Source organism: Mus musculus, chromosome 13 (assembly GCF_000001635.26).
Source record: "Mus musculus strain C57BL/6J chromosome 13, GRCm38.p6 C57BL/6J".
Lineage (NCBI taxonomy): Eukaryota > Metazoa > Chordata > Mammalia > Rodentia > Muridae > Mus > Mus musculus.
In genome coordinates, this window is record NC_000079.6 from 112,932,657 (window position 1) to 112,953,059 (window position 20,403).

General features: G+C 44.8%; 1 protein-coding gene and 1 pseudogene across 1 annotated transcript in view; both read left to right on the plus strand.

Annotated features, from left to right (window-relative positions):
- Positions 1-20,403, plus strand: part of Dhx29 (DEAH (Asp-Glu-Ala-His) box polypeptide 29) — a 41,753-nt gene that overhangs the window by 4,977 nt on the left and 16,373 nt on the right. Inside the window, exons 5-13 of the mRNA NM_172594.3 lie at positions 428-573; positions 2,813-2,941; positions 7,717-7,843; positions 9,017-9,175; positions 11,838-12,003; positions 12,414-12,537; positions 14,107-14,718; positions 15,556-15,699; positions 20,147-20,323. Of these exons, the coding sequence (NP_766182.2) occupies positions 428-573; positions 2,813-2,941; positions 7,717-7,843; positions 9,017-9,175; positions 11,838-12,003; positions 12,414-12,537; positions 14,107-14,718; positions 15,556-15,699; positions 20,147-20,323 (1,784 nt within the window). The remainder of the gene's footprint in view (positions 1-427; positions 574-2,812; positions 2,942-7,716; positions 7,844-9,016; positions 9,176-11,837; positions 12,004-12,413; positions 12,538-14,106; positions 14,719-15,555; positions 15,700-20,146; positions 20,324-20,403) is intronic.
- Positions 4,901-5,415, plus strand: Gm8795 (predicted gene 8795; annotated as a pseudogene).

Consider the following 20,403-nt stretch of genomic DNA (forward strand, 5'->3'; position numbering starts at 1 on the left):
TTACTTCCCTTTCTAAGACAGGCTCTGTCTCCTGGATTTTTGGTTAAAAATTATGGCTGCCTTTGCATAAACAGTAACTCCGCAGAAGGCAGTGGCTGCAAACCTTGGTAAGGACCTAAAGCTCAGAAAGCTTTCGTAATGTCTGGTAGAGGCCACTACAAAGCCAGGTGAGATAAGGTAAGAGCCTTTTAAAGAAGATTTAGACGCTTGACTAGTGAGGTAAACTAAGCAGCAACCAGAAGTGGGCAGCTGCCATCTGATGAGGGCACAAGCTTGTAGTTGATGTGTAGAATCTGATCTCTCTTAGAAGATAAGGGTTGAATGGAGTTAGCTGCTCTAGATCCTGGCAGGGCTTGTGGATATGCTTAAGTGTTTGTGTGGTTGATATAACATATGCATATTTATCTTCAACACGTTTTGTTTTAAGATGCACTTCCTGAAGGATTCAGTCAAGAATTTGAAGAGCAGCAACCTAAAAGCAGGCCAAAATTCCAGTCTGTACAAATACAGGCTACTCTTTCACCTCCACAGCAGACGAAAACCAAAAGGCAGGAGGAAGACCCTAAAATTAAGGTAATTTTTTAAAAAAAAAGAATCTTTGAGCAGTTGGAGAGATGACTCAGTGGTTAGGAAGACTTGCAGTGTTTTAGAGGACCTGAGTTCTGTGCCCAGCATCTGTGCCAGGTAGTTCACAGCTATGTAACTCCAGCAGCAGAGACTCCGATAGCCTCTTCTGGTATCCACAGGCACCAACACACAGGTGTGGCATATGCTCACATGCGCGTGTACGCACACACACACACACACACAAACATTAAAAAAAAATTAGGCTGGGATTGGTAACAAATAACCTATAATTCTCTCATTCGTAAGGGAAGGGGAGGAGGTAAGACTAGCTTGGCTTCTGAGACCCTGTCTCATCAAAGAGAGAGAGAGAGTGCGAGTCTTAGTTAGGGTTTTTATTGCCGTGAAGAGACACCGTGACCACACAAATCTCCATCATTGTCATGGCGGGAAACATGGCAGCATGCAGGGAGACATGGTACTAGATAAGAAGCAGAGAGTTCTACATCTGGATCTGTAGGCAGCAGGAAGAGAGAGAGGGGGGGGGAGAGAGAGAGAGAGAGACTGGACCTGCCTTGAGCTTCTGAAACCTCAAAGCCCACCTCCAGTGACACACCACCTCCAATCAAGTCACATGTAACTCCAACAAGGCCGTACTTCCTAATAGTGAGTGAGCATGCAACTGTATGAACCTATGGGGGCCATTTCCCCACTCAAACCAACAGAAAGAAGCAAGAAAGAAAAAAAGAGAGAAAGACAGAGAGAAGAGAACGTGAACTTAAAAAATCAGCATATGGCACATGTAGTTCATAAGAATGTAAATATTAGGGTTAAATAGCATTTTTCCTTAAAATAACTGAATGGGTTTCCAGTCTATTCTGTCACTGTCTCCTTTTATATTGTTACAAATGACCCCAATAGGTTAGTGACTTCAATCAGGTTCCTTGTTTTTCATACCTCTGTAGTCTGGACTAGGGTCAGCTGAACGTTCATCTGTTCTAGAAAGAGTGTGTCAGGACATTCAAGATAGCCCCTTTCCTGTGTGGCTAACGCTTCTTCCAGAGACTGGCCAGTTTTCTGTGTCGTCTCTCCACGGGATTGGCTTGGTTTGCACTCCCTTTGTGATTGGCTTAGGTTTGCTCACATGTGGTGGTCACAGAGGGGTTCTACATCTGGCTCCCTGGAGCAAGTGGAATTGTCCGTGATCATTGTAAGGGACTGAATCCAGGACCCCCAAGGGTACCAAAACCTTCAGGTACTAAGGCACGTATACAAGCACGTTAACAAGCTGGCGCAGTATTTGACATAGTGCCTCTGTATTTCCTCTCATCTAGATCATTTATAATTCTGAGAATAATGTGAATGCTACATGTTATACTGTATTGTTTGGAAATTAATAGCAAGAAAAAAGTCTCACTTTTAGTACTGATACAACTTTATCCTAAATATTCAGTATCTGAGAAAGGTTGAGTCCACAGATGCAGGTTGTTGTGCGTGTATGGAAGTCCAGCTATTTTTCGAGGTTAATGTGCCTGTATGTACACATTCTTAGTAAGTCCCTGCTATAATCATGCTCGATAGTGTCGTATTGGCTGAAGGAAGTCACATGGGCAAGCCTGAGGTCTCTGTGTAAGAGAGTTACAGGAGGACATAAACACTGGGAGCCTGGGATGTGTAATTCATTAGGGCATTTCTCTTAAGGATGCTACATCTTAGCAAATGTCTGGGGAAGACATCATCCTTGTAAAACATCACTGCTCCCAGCAACAATACTAGTGTAACTCCTTTTCCATCTATACAGTAGTAAACTCAGCGTAGAATACAAAGGCAGTCATGCTCTTCTAGTGTGTTTATTAGTATGTGGTGAGACCAGCTGTGTGTCCCAGGTGACCTAAAGCTCACAGTCCTCCCCCTCAGGCTCCCTGGGGTGGGCTTGTAAGCCAGTGAGCAAATATTCTCTGGCTTTTGTAAATTCATACTCTTTCAGAACGTCCAGTTTGTTTGTCCTTTGCAGATAGCATGACTTTGGCCTTTTGTTGTTGTGTTGTGTTGTTTTGTTTGTACAGAGGTTTTCTGTATAATCTTGGAACTCAGAGATCCGCCTGCCTTTGCCTCTCCAGTGCTAGGACTTTTGCCGTGTTTATGTCTGCTGTTCTGTACCAGGATGAACGCAGAAAAGAAGAGCTTAATCAGTTTTAGTATTTTTTTTCCTAACTCAGTCTTTCAGATATTTGTTTTCTCTTTTTAGCCAAAAAAGGAAGAGACAACCGTGGAGGTGAATATGAAGGAGTGGATTTTGAGATATGCTGAGCAACAGGACGAAGAGGAGAAGGGCGAGGGCTCTAAAGGCTTAGAGGAAGAAGAAAAGTTTGACCCCGTGAGTAGAGCTCTGAGTCTGGCCTCCAGCACCCTGCTGCTCCCAGGAGAAAGGCTTAGCCATGCCTCTTCTTTGTTTTTCTCACTTGTAAATTGGAGAAATGACTCTTAGAAGTGAGTTTAAATTAGCAGAGTAGCATATGGGTAAAAAGTTGGCACATAGTAACTAGTAAGTGTCAATTACATTTCTCCGATGTTTAAAGAGATAATGAAATATTTTAACATGACTGTTACGGGTAAATAGTACGTTAAATTCTTTGAGCAACAGAAGAAAGGCAAGGCATATTCCCATACAGAAGAAGCCAGCAGTCAGGAAAGAAAAATGGGTATCTGCAGACAAGATAAAAACTTAAGGCTGAACGTGTTAGCTTTCTACCACTGACAGAATTGCAAAGGGGTCAACCTGAAGATGATTAAACTGTTTATCTCAGCTCCCACCTTCAGAGGGCACATTTGGCTGCATTCAGGGCCTATAGTAAGGCAGGTAATGTAATGATGGGTAGAAGAGCCGCTCACCTTATGGTGGAGAGAAAGCAAAGAGACTGGAGTCTCAATGTCCCCTTTAAGGGCACACTCTTGTTTATGTTATGTCTAACAGCCCTGTCTCCTGCAGCTCTAACCTGAAGATGATTAAACTGTTTATCTCAGCTCCCACCTTCAGAGGGCACATTTGGCTGCATTCAGGGCCTATAGTAAGGCAGGTAATGTAATGATGGGTAGAAGAGCCGCTCACCTTATGGTGGAGAGAAAGCAAAGAGACTGGAGTCTCAATGTCCCCTTTAAGGGCACACTCTTGTTTATGTTATGTCTAACAGCCCTGTCTCCTGCAGCTCTACCGCCAGAGACTACTGACTAAGCTTTTAGCATATGGGCCTTAAGATTCCAAACAGTGTGAGCTGGGCGTGGTGGCACACGCCTTTAATCCCAGCACTCGGGAGGCAGAGGCAGGTAGATTTCTGAGTTCAAGACCAGCCTGGTCTACAAAGTGAGTTCCAGGACAGCCAGGGCTATACAGAGAAATCCTGTCTCGAAAATAAAAACAAACAAACAAACAAAAGATTCCAAACAGTAACAGTGAAAAGATCAAGTTACAAGAAGAAAATGAAGCAGACAGAAAAGTGTCTATAATTATGTGAAAAACGTTTTAAAAGTGGATACCTCAGAAAGGTAATGCGAGTGTCCAATGAAAATGTTAAAATAACTCAAAGTTACTAGTCATGAAAATAGAAAACTATTATGAGATACCACTATGCATTAACCAAAATTTAAAGATCTGAAGTACTGAGGTTAAGGGAGGGTGTGGAGTGTAATGGGGTCTGCTGACTTCTTGTCATAAAATTAAACACACGTTTACTGTCCCTCTAATTCTTTCCCAGGGGAAGGGTAAACACCTGTTCACTCTAGCTAACATCTCCTCTTAGTTTGACTTCTATTACATGGTAAACTCCATGACCAAAACCAACTTGGGCAGGAAAGGCTTATTCCAGTTTACAACCCATCATGAGGGAAACTCAAGCTGAGCAGGAGCCTCCAGGTGGGCACTGAAGCAGAAGCCATGGAGGAGCAAGGGGCTGGGATGCCATTTCCAGGTCCAACGACCTAACAGTTTTATATACAGATACTGACTTAAGAAAAATGACAACTTTATATGCCAGTGTTAATAGCCACTTTATGAATAGTAAAAATATTCAAATAGACAAAATAGACAAATATTCATTTGTCCTAGCCAAATGAATAAGGAAATTGTGGTAGAAGTTACACAAAGTATATGATGGATCCATTTGTGTAAAAGGAAAATTACTGATATTCGCTTGTACTATATTTGAAAAGATATACAAAAACGTAAATGTTTAGAACTAGAGTGGTGAGGAGGGACAGAAACTTTCTTTATAGTCTGTACAGACAAATTTTCTATTATGGGCCTGTATTAGAATCACACACATATATAACTTTGTGTAGGGCTCTTTGCTGCCAGACCTCCACCATCATGGGTCGCATGCACGCTCCCAGGAAAGGCCTGTCCCAGTCCTTGCTACCCTACCGCCATAGCGTCCCCATGTGGCTGAAGTTGACATCTGACGACTTGAAGGATCAGATTTACAAACTGGCCAAGAAAGGCCTGACTCCCTCCCAGATAGGTGTGATCCTGAGGACTCACGTGCTGTGGCCCAGGCCTGTTTTGTGACTGGAAATAAAATCTTGAGAATCCTTAAGTCCAAACACCTTGCCCTGATCTCCCTGGGGATCTCTCCCATTTGGTTGCTGTCCGAAAGCACCTTGAGAGGAACGAACGGAAAGGATAAGGGTGCTAAATTCCGCCTGATTCTGACAGGGCAGAATTCACCGCTTGGCTTGATACTATAAGACTCAGCGGGTGCTCCCACCCAATTGGAAATAGGAGTCGTCCACAGCCTCTGCTCTAGTGGCAGAAGTCCCGTTGTGTACACAAGTCTTAAAATCACTTTGAGTAAAAAAGAAAAAAAACTGTGTAGGGCAGTAGAAATCTACTCTGTGATTCGGAGCAGGGACTGTTCTGATTGGAGCATTGGCTCAGAACTTTAAAGGATACGAGAGTCCAGATGGGCAAAGAATGTGGTTCAGAGTAGTAAAAATAGTGTGAACGCGGGCACCCTGGCTGTAACAAATACGTGGGCACACGTAGAGATAGAGGGCACGGCTGAGCACTGTCACGTGGGAGGAAGCAGCTGGGTTCACTTGAAACTAGAAGATCTTTCTTGCCAGAAAATGTATTTGACAACTGAGTACAAAGCTTGTGCTAACAAGCTTGAAGAATGTGACACTTTAGGTTCAATTGAGTAATGTTTACCATGGTTTGCAATATTGAGTACATTGAAGGCTAAGGAACATTTCTTCAAAGAAATTACACAAATGGCTAAACCATGGAAAGATATTCCGCATCATTAATTTCCAGGAAGATGCAAGATGCCTCTGGCTCTTTGGGAGAGCTGCTTCCAAAGCCCACAGAACTGCTAGAATGTGGAGTGGGGACCTGGTGACTGTAGGGAGCGTAAACACAACCATGGTGGGAATGACGGGTCTTTAAAAGACAAAGTAGAACTACCACGTGTATTAATCAGGCTTCTCCAAAGGAACAGATCTGATAAAATGACTCTGTGTGTGTGTGTGTGTGAAGGGGATTTATCAAGCTAGCTTGCTACGTGTGGTCCAGGAAGTCCAACAATGGCAGTTTCCCGACGGCAAGGCTGAGAATCTGCTAGTTGTTCACTCCCTAGGCTGCATGTCTCTGCAGCCCGAATCTGGTGCCAAAGTCTGGGAGGCTTCCTGAAGAGCGGCCGTTTCCAGTCCGTTAGAATCCTGGAGGAGCTACATTGAGTCCTGGGCACAGCCCCAGGGTAGACTGACCTGCCTGCAAGAATGAGGCTGAGCAGGCACAGAAGCAAAGCCTCCTCTTCCGTGCCTTTTATGTGGCTGCCACATTACGCCCAGACTTGGGGGAGGCCAGCCTGCCTTCTTTACATAATCTGACCAAGAAAATCCCCCACGAGGCTCAGCAGCTAAGAGCACCTGTTGCTCTTCCAGAGGACTGGGCATTAATTCCCAGCACCTTCATGGCAGCTCATAACTGTCTACAATTCCAGTTCCAGGGGATCTGACACCCTCCTCACACAGACACATATGCAGACAAAACACAAGTGCACATAAAGGTAAAATAAATCATTTTTTTTTAAAAATACAATTTTTAAAAAAGAAGAAAGAAAATTCTTCGTAGGAATGCCTAGCAGCTTGGGTTTGGTTGATTGCAGATGCTGTCCAGTTGGCTATCAGGATTCGTCATCACACCATGAGCCAACAGGTTCTCCTTCTGAGTACATACTTTAAAGATTTGACGTCAGGGTCTGTACACTATATTCATAGCAATAGTAAGATGTAAATGCAGTCTTGTGTCGCGCAAAGGACAAGTCAGGAAGTAAAGAGTGTGTGTGAAGACAGAAGGGAGGCAGTCCCTGCAACCCAGCTAACTCTGATGGAGCTTGAGGACCCTGCGCTAGGAAGCTAAGCCAGGCACGGAAATCAAATCCCGTATAACTTCACACACACTAGGTACTTAGACTAGTCAGAATCAGAGCCATGGCAAGGAGCGTTTTCTGGGGGCTGCTGGAGACTGAATTGGGCTGTTACTCTGTACTGTGTGCAGTGCTCCACTTCTGCAGCATATAAAGTTAGCCGGGCTGTGATCGGGGCAGGCTACACAATGACAGTGACATGAATGTATTACACAGCACTGAAGAGAAAAGCGGAATGGAGGGATGGTTGCATGGCGCCCTACAGAGGAAAGTGGGAATGACTGGAATGCGTGGGTAGGTTTGAGGCAGTCGGCCTCCAGTCGTTACTGCACTCTGGTGTGTGTCTACACACGGAGCAGCCCCAGAAGAGGGGGCTGAGGTGTGCTGCTGTGGTGATAGCCACTGTACTCCTTCCCAGCAGCGCTCGCGTGCCTCTCTTCCACATGCTGCTGTGTTTCCAATCTGCTACCCTCTATTAGCCCAGGAGACGAGAGTCAGTGGTGCTGAGCCCTCTGCTCTGCAGCATTTGCTCAGTCAAGTTAGAGCCTGTGTTTTCTGAGTTTTCCTCCACCCTTTTCTGTGTCTTGTATTTGTTTTATTTCTCTCTGGAAAGTTCTAGAAGTAGATGTGCTAGGTCTAAGGGTCATAGGTTTTGACACAATGTAGTGGTCACACATAAACTGTTCTTAGAATTTTTTTTTTTTTATTTTCATCATTTTACTTGGAAAAGAACCAAAGGTACTTGAACCTTGCAGCCAGACTTCTGGACGCAAAGGAGCAAGCCGCCGCCTTCAAACTAGAAAAAAACAAGCAAGGCCAAAAAGAGGCTCAAGAGAAAATAAGAAAGTTCCAAAGAGGTAAAGACCTATCGCGTGTTTGCTTGTAGAGTCATAATTCTGTGCCTGTACTTTTCTAACCATTTAGACTTGAGACTGGTTAACTGTTTAATATAGCAAGCCAAATGGCCAACGCTGTTGATGGTGTGGACTTTACAGTCTGCTACAACCTCTCAAGTGTTTCAACATAGAGAAGCCATATCTGTTTTAAAAACTGGAGGATTGTGTTGTAATCAAACACTAACCTATAGATTCCATGTAATTTCCAGGTCATTGAATAACTTTATTTTGTACATGTGTCTGGTCTCATGTGTGTGACAATGCATTGCCCATGTGTGCATATGTGGAAGCCAAGTGCCAATGTCTTTCTTTGTGTTTGGGTTTTTGGTGTTTTTTAGCGGAGGTAGTGGTGAGGTTTTGTTGTTTTGTTTTGAGACGGAGTCTCTCTATGTAGCTTTGGCTGTCCTGAAACTGTGTAGACCAGGTAGCCTCAAACTCACAAAGACCTGCCCGCCTGTGTCTCCCAAGTGCTGGGATTAAAGCCAGGTACCACAGTGCCCAGCTGGAACTTATTTTTTGAGACATGATCTCAAAAGTCTAGAGCTGGCCTTTGTTTTATCTAGACTGACTGGCAACAAGCTCCTGTAACCCGCCTGCTCCACGAACCTCTCCCAGGCTCTAGGGTTGCAGAGAAACACTGTTGGCAGCCACTAGTCACGTGGGCACTGGGGATCTGAAGTCAGATCTCTTTAGCCACTGGCTTTCTCCCTAGCACCTCTTTTCTTTTTTCTTTATTATTATTTTTTTTAAGAATAATTGTAAGCTATAAACTGTGCTAGCTCACAGAGAATACAGAAAAGGCAGTAGGCTGGATTTGGCAGTGTAGGTCATAGTTTGCTGATCCTAGATTTATAATGTAAATGCTATTTCCGTTCAAGAAAGAAATGCAAATGGATCTTATGTGTACGTTTTTCTATTGAAAGTGTTTATTTTTTTAGTCTATAATTGCTAATTCTTTTTATTATTATACATTATGAAAGTGACTAAATTTCACTTGGCATCTAACATAGATTCCAAGTAAGAACTATTAAGTAACTGATTATAAAAGATAGAGAAGACATGAAAGCTATATTTGCAAAATACAAAGCATGAAAAGCAAATATACAAAACTAAACATTTTTTTTTTCTTGATAGAAATGGAAACTTTAGAAGACCATCCAATATTCAACCCAGCCATAAAGATTTCACATCAACAAAATGAGAAGAAAAAGCCTGCTCCAGCCACAGAAGCTGAGAGTGCTTTAAACCTGAATTTATTTGAAAAATCTGCAGCTGCTACCGAGGAAGAGAAAGGTAAAGTCAGGGGAGCAGGAGCTGCTTCGCCTCTGCAGACTCCTTCAGCTGGCAGGAGAACTGCGCTTTCCTGGGGCTTTCTCTTAGGTGATAACAATATGATAGCTCGCTCGGAGCCATTTGTCTTTGCAGAGACGTTAGCCAAGCCTGTCTCTCTCTGGTTCATTCTCCACACGTGACAGCTAGATTTTAACTGTCAGCCTGACGCTGCCTAGAATCGTGTGTGTGTGTGTGTGTGTGTGTGTGTGTGTGCGTGGGTTTGCTGGCAGGTTTGTGCACATGGGTGCTGAGGAAGCCAGAGGGTGTTGGGCGCTCTCAATCTGGAGTACAAGCAACTGTGAGCTGCCCCGCGTGGGTTCTGAGAACCAAGCTCGGGTCCTCTGCAAGAGCAGTACATGCCCGCCCTTAACCACAGCGAGCTCTCTTTCTGGTCCCTGACAAAGCAGCCTTGGCTTTATCAGGCTGGTCTTTGGGCATGTCTGTGAGGGGTTCCCTTCGTTGATAACTGATTTAGGAGGCCTGGCCGGCTGTGAGGGCACCGTTCTCTGGCAGGTGGTCCATGGCTGTGTGAGAAAGCTAGCTAAGCATGAGGCCGAGGGGAGCCAGCAAGCAGCACCCCACCCCCCACCCCAGGGTTTCCCTGGAGGTGAGAATATTCCTGCAGTGATGGTCTATGAGCTGGGAACTGTGAGCCAGTTAACCCTTTCTTCCCAAAGTCATCTTTAATCAGAGTGCTTTTTAATGACAGAGTGCAAACTATGGCATTGACTTTCTGAAAAATATGAATGAGAGTTTATTTAAATGCAAGCTCTCTGTTTAAACCTTCTTTCTTTGTTGCTTCTGTGGTTTTTAATCTTGGAGATCAAACCCAGGGTCTCGCACACTGAAGCAAGTGTTCTGCAGGAGCTCTGTGTGTCCCAGCTTCTCCAGTGAAACACCTTCGTGACATCAGTTACAAGCCCAAAGCCGTTCATCGCTTTTGAGAGCTTTTGCATTCGTATTCATTTGTATCTTTCCACTTTGTTTTCCGATGTTCCAGCCACTTGAGTCCTTATGACATCTGTCATTTGACAGTTCCATTCCTTTGCCTAGCTTGCTACCCCTAGTGCCAAGGCGCAACTCAAACAATATTATTTCCTGACTCCCTCAGTCCTCCATGGCCCCGAGATGCAAGGGGTCGCACATTCCTGTGTATTGCTGCACTTACCAGTTGTATTCTTTGCATGCTTTATCAGATTATATGACAGGCCACACCTATATTAAATGGTAGACATTTTAGCATTATTCATTCCTTCAGTAATACTTATTGGATCATTATTGTACATTAAAATGAGTTATGTGAACAAGTAACCCAACTTCTTTTCTCTGTGTAATCTAAGATGGAATGTGAACACAGAGATTTTTAAACAGTGAGTTGTGCTTTCAGAGAATAATGACATTTCACAACAGAGCAGGGCTGGCGATGTGGCTTAGCAGTCACAAGCACACTCTGGCTCCAGGGGATCTGACACCCTCTTATGGGTATCTGTGCTCATATGTGTATATCCACACCTACACAGACACACACATACAGATATAATTTTAATAATAATAATAATAATAGAGAGCTCTAATTTGAGCTGGGGCTACTTTCCTTGTATTTAGTTCTGAGGACAAGCAGATAGCCTGACAGATGGTCAGATGTTAGCCTAGTGGCAAATTGGTGGGGAGAAAAACTCCAAAGAAGAGAGATAATAAGTTACAAGTCTTTGGGTAAAATGAGTTTATCGCATCACTATTACGAAGGTTTTCTGTAATTGAGACATACTGTATCTGAGTTATCTGATATGAACATTGGCGTACTTAAGATGTGACTAGTATGACTGACAACTTGAAATTGTAATTGGTTTCTAACCACAAGGCTGGTAGCTACTGGGCCAAACACACTTTGAACATTTAAGGACTTGCCTGAGGACCAGTGTAATCACAGCATGAAGGGAGGAATGACACGTGATAGTAGGGGTGGACCACAGAAGCCTTTAGGGCCCTTACCAAGAATGAGTACTTAAGCTGGGCAATGGTGACACACACCTTTGATCCCAGCACTTGGAAGGCAAAGGCAGGTGGATTTCTGAGTTCCAGGACAGCCAGGGCTATACAGAGAAACCTTGTCTCGAACCGCATCCCCCCCTCCCCAAAAAAATGAGTACTTAATTTTAGATATACCATGGAGCCATTGAAGGGGGTATTGATGGCTGTGTTAAGCAGAGAAATGGCATCTGACATATTTTTTCCAGTAACTACGTGGAGGGCATCCTACCAAATATTGTCATTCGGTAAATATGGCCATGCATAAGGTCCTCATGGCCAGCCAGCTGTGGGAAGAAGGCAAGGAGGATCAGGAGTTCAAAAGCATCCTTGGCTGCAGATCAAGGTTCGGGTCAACCCGGGCCATGTGAGACACTGTCTGAAAACTAACAGCAACAACAACAAAAGCCGGGGGATGTTCTGTGGGCCACGAAGAGGATGCCCCACCTAGAGAAGAGCGAACCTTTGGTCCTTCTTCACCCGGTCCCTTCAGAAATGCTGTTCTTAAAAGGGCGAGCACGCTGATCACTCGCTCCACAGAGAGTTCATATTGCTCTTACCATTTTTACAGAACAAGTCTTTGCCTCCATTTAAGGTAAAAAGAAAGAACCTCACGATGTAAGGAACTTTGACTACACTGCTCGAAGCTGGACTGGCAAATCTCCCAAACAATTCCTCATCGACTGGGTCAGGAAGAATCTTCCCAAGAGTCCAAACCCCTCCTTTGAGAAAGTTGCCGTAGGCAGATACTGGAAATGTAGGTGGGTTTTTCTGCTTAACTGGATGAACTTTTAGAAAACGGTGAACTGAAAGCCTTTGGTTTCCTGTAAATTGTGAAAACGTTTAGAGATGTCAGGCTTGCTGGTTCATGCTTGTAATCCTAGCACCTAGGGGGCTGAGGCGGGGTTCCAGGCCAGTGAGTTCAAAGCTAGCCTGACCTGTAGAGGGAGACCTTATCTCAGAAGCAAAACATGGATCAAGTAGGCATTCGAGAAACTCTAAAAGTCCTCATTTCCAGTTCCCTTTGCTGGTAATCGTTGTCTAATGCACTGCCTCCCGTGGAATACTTAGCAACTGTTGTAAGTTTACGTTTAGTGAGCTGCTGACTTTTTTTGATCTGACCTCATCAAGTTGTTTTAAAAAGGTTTTATTGTTCTTTTCCTGCTTTTAGGGTAAGGGTCGTCAGGTCTGAAGATGACGTGCTGGTTGTGTGTCCTACAATCTTAACCGAGGACGGCATGCAAGCCCAGCACCTGGGAGCCACATTAGCCCTTTATCGGCTAGTGAAGGGGCAGGTGAGCCGCTCAAGGCCTTGACGCTTCCAAAGACGCCCGTGCAAGTGGAGCATCCCTGATGCAGAGCTCTGCAGTCCTAAGGCTCTAGAACCCATGGCCTTCTCTGCAGACGGGATGCCATGTAGAAAATTCTGCACGGAGAAATGTGCTTCTGCGAATGGGATTACTGAAAGCGTTGCATAAGGTTACTTTCAGGCTTTCTGTGGAAGGCATGTATAAAGCAAACAGAGTTTGTGTCTAGACAGAGTCTGCCCAGTGTACTCCACTGTGTGCGTGTGCCAGAGCCTCTAAGTCTAAACTCTGAGGATCTGGGGTAACAGATGGTCATTCTGCAACAACGATCGTCCCAGAAAACTCGGTCTTTCAGCCTCGAATGTGGACAGGTGGCTCCAGTTCCAATTTTAGGTTCTGTTAACTATGTGCTTAGGGCTTAAAGACTAGAGTCCTACTGAGGGAAGACACTCTCTGAGAGAGCGCCATGCTCTTTTTACATTTTAGATTGCCAGCACTTCCTTTGTATACTACACTTGCTCTCCGTCTTCATGGGAAGTGTTGCTTGGCGGCGAAGACCATGGGAAGAGGCGCCTTGGCCACAGCAACTTTTATTTAAAAACAAACAAAAGGCATTCAGTTAGGGGCTCGCTCACAGTTTCAGAGTCAGTACAGGATCATAACCGCAAGAAGCAGACAGATGGTGTTGGAGCAGTAGCTGAGAACGTTGTGTTTTGCTCTGCATTCAGCAGTCAGCAGGCAGAGAGAGAGAGGGAGAGAGAGAAAGAGAAAGAAAGAGAGAGAGAGAAACACTGGACCTGGTGGAAAACTCAAAGCCCACTCCCTTTAGCACACTTCCTCCAACAAGGCCACACCTCCTAATCTTTCCAAATAGTTCCCTGAACTGGGGAACCAAGCCTTCACGTGATCCTGTGGGGCTGTTGTCATTCAGACCACCACAGGAAGTTACACACGGACTAAGTAGGAGTCCACACAGTTGTTCTTTTCCAACTTCTGCCAAAGTTCATGCTTATTTCTTGAATTTTGCCCAAGTAAAGTATTATAAGCTATATGTGCTTGGTAAAAGCGACTGTTGCTGCCACGGAGAGAATCGTTCTTTGATAGCAGGCAAATAGAATAACTGAAGGGTCCGTTTGGTGTCGTCCCTTTAAAGTACTCTGACTTAGAGCACTGTCCCACTGCCAGATCTCACGGGGAACTTTGTGTTTCCAAATGCTCTGTGGTTCGTCTACATAGTGTGTACTAGCCCTAGAGGAACGCTTATTAAACATTCATTCCATAGTTTACCGTGCTCACAGGCCCGCTGTTAGCTACTTTTAAATGCAGAGGCATTACCTCACTCCTACCCAGTCACATAGCCACTAAGTTAAGAACCCCGAGTATGGTGCGCCATTTATATACTGACAGCAGCCTCTGCGTGTGCCTCTCCTCTTAATGACTTTAGAGTTTAAGAATAAAGCTCCACTTTAAGAGACAGTCAACTCCCCTGTGTCCTCATGTACTGAGTTCTGAGATCTAGTCAGCACAGTCTAACGTAGCTCCTGCTTTCCTTTTCAGTCTGTCCATCAGTTACTCCCTCCTACGTACCGGGATGTTTGGCTGGAGTGGAGTGATGAAGAGAAGAAAAGGGAAGAACTCAATAAAATGGAAACCAACAAACCACGGGATCTTTTTATTGCCAAGCTCTTGAATAAGTTGAAGCAGCAGCAGCAACAACAGCAGCAGCAGCGTCCTGAAAGCGAGAAAGGGGGCTCCGAGGATCCCGAGGAATCCTGGGAAAACTTAGTTTCCGACGAAGATCTTGCTGCGCTGTCCTTGGAGCCAACCAGTGCAGAAGACCTGGCACCTGTTAGGAGCCTCTTCAGGAGGCTACAGAGCACACCCAAGTATCAGAGGCTCCTGAAGGAGAGACAGCAGCTACCTGTGTTCAAACACCGGGACTCAATTGTGGAAACTCTGAAGAGGCACCGGGTGGTGGTGGTAGCAGGTGAAACGGGGAGTGGCAAGAGCACCCAGGTGCCACACTTCCTGTTGGAAGATCTGCTGCTCGATGAGTGTGGAGCCAGGAAGTGTAACATAGTCTGCACCCAGCCCCGAAGAATCTCGGCGGTGAGCTTAGCCACCAGGGTGTGCGAGGAGCTGGGCTGTGAGAGTGGCCCTGGAGGAAGGGTAAGGCTTGCTCTCTCGCTCTGCCTCCGTGAGGAGTGCTGGGCTCTGCTTTGCTCTCGGGAACTGTGCACTATACTAGTTCTGATAACCGAATGTTCAAATACGTTACTACTTGCCACTCAAAGAGTGCGCATAATTCAGATTTGACTTTGATATATATCATCCGGCTTACTGTCTCTTCTGAGTCTTTCCTGTGGAAGGTATCCCTAAGGGATTCCATTCTTCTCAGTGAACAGAAAAAGAGAGCAAGGTAGATAAGAGTGTTAGATTGTTCAAAGAGGGAGAATAAGTGATGGCTGTCGAGATGGCTGAGAAGGTAGAGGTGGCTGTGCACAGGCCTTATGACTTTAGTTGAATCCAGATCCTGAAAGTAAGAAAGGGGGCTCCGAGGATCTCGAGGCTGAAGAGAACCAACAGTCATCCCCCTGTCTCTGCATGTGCACCATAGTTTGCCCAAGCCTACACTTGGGCACACTGAATAAGATAAGAAATTTAAAATTATCAAAACAAATCTTATAGCTTCACACAATTGAAAACCATAGAGATATACTTCTTGGCATCTTGGGGTAAGATATCTGTAGCCCAAGCCAGCTTGGGATCCACTGTGTAACCCAGGCTAGCCTTAAACTCACAGCAATACTCCTGCCTCAGCCTCCTGAGTGCTGGAACTGCAGGTGTGAGCAACCACACCCAACTTGAAATGGATACTAAAGTGCGTGAGCAGACCTGCCTGGACTGCTGCATGGAGCACCACCATGGAGCACCACCACGGGCTCCTGTGCTGCACCGTTGCGGCTCATTTGCCAGGAGCTCATGGCCCCTCTGTTCTCTCCGCAGAATTCTTTGTGTGGCTATCAGATCCGGATGGAATCTCGAGCTAGTGAATCTACCAGGCTACTGTATTGTACAACCGGAGTTTTGCTAAGGAAACTTCAGGAAGATGGTCTTCTGGCTGATGTGTCTCATGTCATTGTCGATGAGGTAAGGAGGGTTTACAATTGTGTCCAGATACATTCTAAACATGTCTGTATTAAACCGATGTGGCCGGTGGCAGTAGCCAATCCTATGCAGGTACATATCATATGCCTTCCATCTAATGATTTAGTTGTGTCTAGCAAATGCCTTGTGTTAATGGCTTTGCTGAGTAAGTGCTATATCCTCTTGCTGTATGCTTGCTGCTGTTCAAAGCATCACACAGACACAAGCGCATGGTTGTCTAATCCTTCTACCATCACAGTGCAGCGTATGTCTTTATTTTACAATTGAAGACGTTGAGGTACATGGAGGTCCAGTTGTGTGGCTAGAGGCTCAGACCCAGGCGCTCTGACACCGCCTTCCTCTCCGCCAGTGTCTTCTCCTCAGCCACCACACTGAGATGTTTCAGCACTGGCTCTCTAACACAAGGAGTCGTCAGCATGCATTTGTTTTTCTCTAACTATCCTGTGGTGCAAATCAAATTTCGGCCTGAGTTTTACCTTTTTTTTTTTTTTTTCAAGAAGAGGTAGATAGCAATTCTCTTTTCAGAAAGTATTATTAAATCATTCCATCAAGGCAAGACAGCTGACGCCTGTAAATTTCAGTGCTTGGTTGGCTAAAACAGGAGGATTGCCTCAAGTTCCAGGCCAGCATGGAATAGTGGGAGACTACCTCAGTATGCAAAAAAGAGAAACTTGATGTGAAGGCAGTAGGCAAGTTTACTTATACTTTGGGATTTTTAAGATGGGTCTTTTTTTTTTTTTTTTTTTTCGAGACAGGGTTTCTCTGTGTAGCCCTGGCTGTCCTAGAACTCCCTCTGTAGACTAGGCTGACCTCAAACTTAGAGATTGCCTGCCTCTGCCTCCCAAGTCCTGGGATTAAAAGCATGTGACACCACTGCCTGGCTGAGACAGGGTCTTGCTGTGTAGCCCAGGCTGGCTCCTCATATCAGTCTTCCTATCTCAGCCTCCCCAGTGCTAAGATTACAGGCGTGTGATGCCACATTGGCTCATTCATTGATTTGTAATGAAAAAAAATTATATATATATATAACTTTTATATATATATATATATATATATATATATATATATATACATATACATATATACATATATATATAACTTTATAGATTACTTTCTTCTTTTGAGTTAGGAAAATACTAGAAAAACAAATATTGTAACCTCCCAGTCCAGAAAAAGACAAACAGTCTGGGTGGTTTAATTCATATTTTTGGTGTGCATTTCACATGGTAGTTGGTCGTTCTCTCACATGATCTTCAGTTGGCTTTACAGTATTATAGAGATGGATGTCTTTTACTTACCCATTCTCTTATTAGACAAATTTAGGTAAAGACAATGTTAAGTATAATCAATACTCTGGTAATAAATAAGCGAGAAGGATTACTGTTCTTGAAGAGTGTTTTTTTCTTGTGGGGTAGGTAGCATATTCCATTATGATAGATGAGATGTTAAAACGAAGCTGGATGGCTGCGGACCCAACCACGGAAGAGTTATCCACAGGACACGGAGGAAGATAGAGATACAGGTCTCCATGGGATACAGATGTCGCTATTGTTGCTTTTCAGGCCCAAACCTAAATTCCTCTAAGTATCAGGAGTCAGTATGAGCCAAAGTGGCAAATGTATCCATCAGTGAAAAATTTTATTTAGATCAGAGTAAGTTCTCTTGGAACATAAATAGTTAACAGAAATTTTCATTGAAGATAGAACAAAGTAAACGCTAATTTAAAAATCCAGACCAGCTTGCAGAAGCTGTGTTCTTTGATGGTTTGATATTGACAACCCAGAGACGGGACTAACTGCACCAAGCTTCAGTCTGACACGTCAGCCTCTTGAGCAAACAGTAAACATGTCCCAGGGAGGGGCTGGAGCAGAGGCTCAGCAGGCAAGAGCTATCAAGGCTCTTGCAGAGGACCTTGGTCCCATTGCCACCGCCCACGTGGCCTATGTGGTCAACTGCACTCACGTGCCCATACCCCAACACAGACACAGACACAATTAAAAATACAATCTGGACCCGGAGAGATGCCTTGGAGATTAAGAGTGCTTGCTGCTCTTCCAGAGGACCCAAGTTCAGTTCTTAGCACGCACATGGCAGATCACATCTGTAACTAACTCCTGTTCCAAGGGATCTGATGCCCTCTTCTGGTCCCCTCAGGCACCAGGCATACATTTGGTACACATACATATATTTTCAGACAAAAGCCTCATACACATACAGTAAAAATAAATCTTTAAAAAGTAAAAATCTTTTTAAAAATAGTAGTCCCAGTGGAATTCATCAGCACTTAAGGAGTAGAGAGATCTAGGACACAGGACTCTTATCTTACACAGGACTCTTTCGGGCAGAGCCTCTCCTGGCTGTGTTACTACAAACTGTATGCTTCCCGGAATTTATAGTTGATGTGGGATCTAAGTCTGTTCTTGGCTGGCGCTCATGCTCCGTTCTGACCACAGTAAGAGGTGTGGTGTCCTTAAGGCCGTGTGTGCGTTGTTATTAGCTCTAGTGCATGTTATCTCTGTACAGTTCTGACCGCAATTCATTTTCATCCTAGTCTCTGGGATCCACAGGCTCTCCCTCGTGGCCTTCAGACATGGATCCCCAGCAGCCGCCTAGATGCTTTGAGTCTCAGGAACATCAGGTTCTCTGTCCTTCCCTGCTGATCCCTGTAACTTGCCCCACCATTACTCTCTGGCCACCCAAGCAAAAGCACCCAACCGAAAGCCCAGGTCCCCCTAGCTCAGCCTCGTGGTTAGGTTTGTGTTCCTTCGTATCCACCCACTTTCTCCTCATTCATTGGTCTTGCTCCTTGCAAGGGTCACCAGTGTCTTGAGTTAAGCACAACAGCATCTATAATTTTTTTTTTTTTTTTTTTTTTTTTTTTGTCTTTTCGAGACAGGGTTTCTCTGTGTAGCCCTGGCTGTCCTGGAACTCACTCTGTAGACCAGGCTGGCCTCGAACTCAGAAATCCTCCTGCCTCTGCCTCCCAAGTGCTGGGATTAAAGGCGTGCGCCACCACCACACAGCCAGCATTTATAAATCAACTTCCTGCTTTCACTAGGAACCTCTCCAGCCTTATCTCTTGTGTATTTCCCATCCCAGGGCCCAAGTCGTCATTTTGATTTTAGTTCCTGAACTATATTATGTACCCTCTTGACACTCTGGGGTTTTTTAAGTCGTGTGTGAGGAGAGGGGTGGATGCGTGTGGGTGTTTTGGATTCATACATGTCTGTGTACCATGTACATGCCTGTTGGCTGCAGAGGCCAGAAGAGGGCATTGGATCCCCTGACGTAACTAGAGTTACATGTGGGTGCTGCAGGGCAAGAGCAGCCCGTACTGTTAACCACTGAGCTATTTCTCCCTGCCCTTGTTTGTTTGTTTTGGGTACCAGGAATTGAACCCATGGCTTTATGCACTCATCGTGACTTGACCTAACTACTTTTTCTTCCCTTTCATCCTGTTTCTCTCCACCTGTGCCACCACTCAGGCTCATACATCAGCTTCAGCAAGTTCTCTTACAGAATAGACAGTAGCAACTCTCAGCACATGCCACAACCAGGTCCTTACTGTCCATTAGGCCGTGTTCTTCGGACTTTGTGCCATTTGCTTGTCACATAACTGCATGACGTTTTCCTCATTTTTATGGAGGAATAAATAGACCCAGAGATATTTATATAACTTTCCAAAGTCGAACTCTAAGTGGCCAAGGGAAGAGATGAATCCAGGGAATTGATCCCGCGCTTGAGTACTTAAGCCGGATTGCCTGCCTTCCAAGCCACTGAAAGCTACTGAGTATCATGATATACTTCATCTCTGTTACAAATCAGGACAGAAGGACGTAGGAGTGCAGAGGGTTAGAGCGCAGACACACATGTAGCAAATACTTGTTACATTCTGACAGCTTGCCTTATCTATACCCAGTAACAAGGTTTGAGTCCTCCCTACATCATCAGTGTGGAGTCCCACTTTAGATGCCTGTGTCAGAAGGGCAGGAAAATCCCTTTTCTGAAGAGTGATAAAGACCCGGCCAGCCTCCTACTGCTCAACTCAGTTTTCCTACTTAGTATTTAGATGGGCCATCGTCTTCTGTGGTGGTAATGAATAGCAGAATGTTAGGAGTCAGGCTTACCTCTAAGTGAAATCTGGGAGATAGTCCGATCTTGTGAGCTACGTATGAATGATCCAAAGCACTTCCTAGTGTAGAGTCGGGCTTCTGTTGCTATTTATATACTGATTCTTATCATTGGCTTGAGTCCTAAGGGAATAAATGTAGTTTTAACTCTGAAGACAATAAGCCTTATTTGAATATCCAGCTTCATCACCCGGCACGTCCTGACTGTATTCAAATACTAAGTGTGAGTAGATTCAAGCACCCAGGTTATTTATTCTCAGGCCCTACATGTGATTGATTTCGGGTTGGCCTTCCATCAGGTCCATGAGAGAAGTGTCCAGTCAGATTTCCTGCTCGTTATCCTGAAGGAGATTCTGCAGAAGCGTTCTGACCTACACTTGATTCTGATGAGCGCCACCGTGGACAGTGACAAGTTCTCTACGTACTTCACACACTGTCCTATTCTCAGAATTTCAGGAAGAAGTTACCCTGTTGAGGTAAATTTACTTTATCTCGTGTGTGTGTGTGTGTGTGTGTGTGTGTGTGTGTGTGTGTGTGTGTGTGTGTAGGCAGAAAC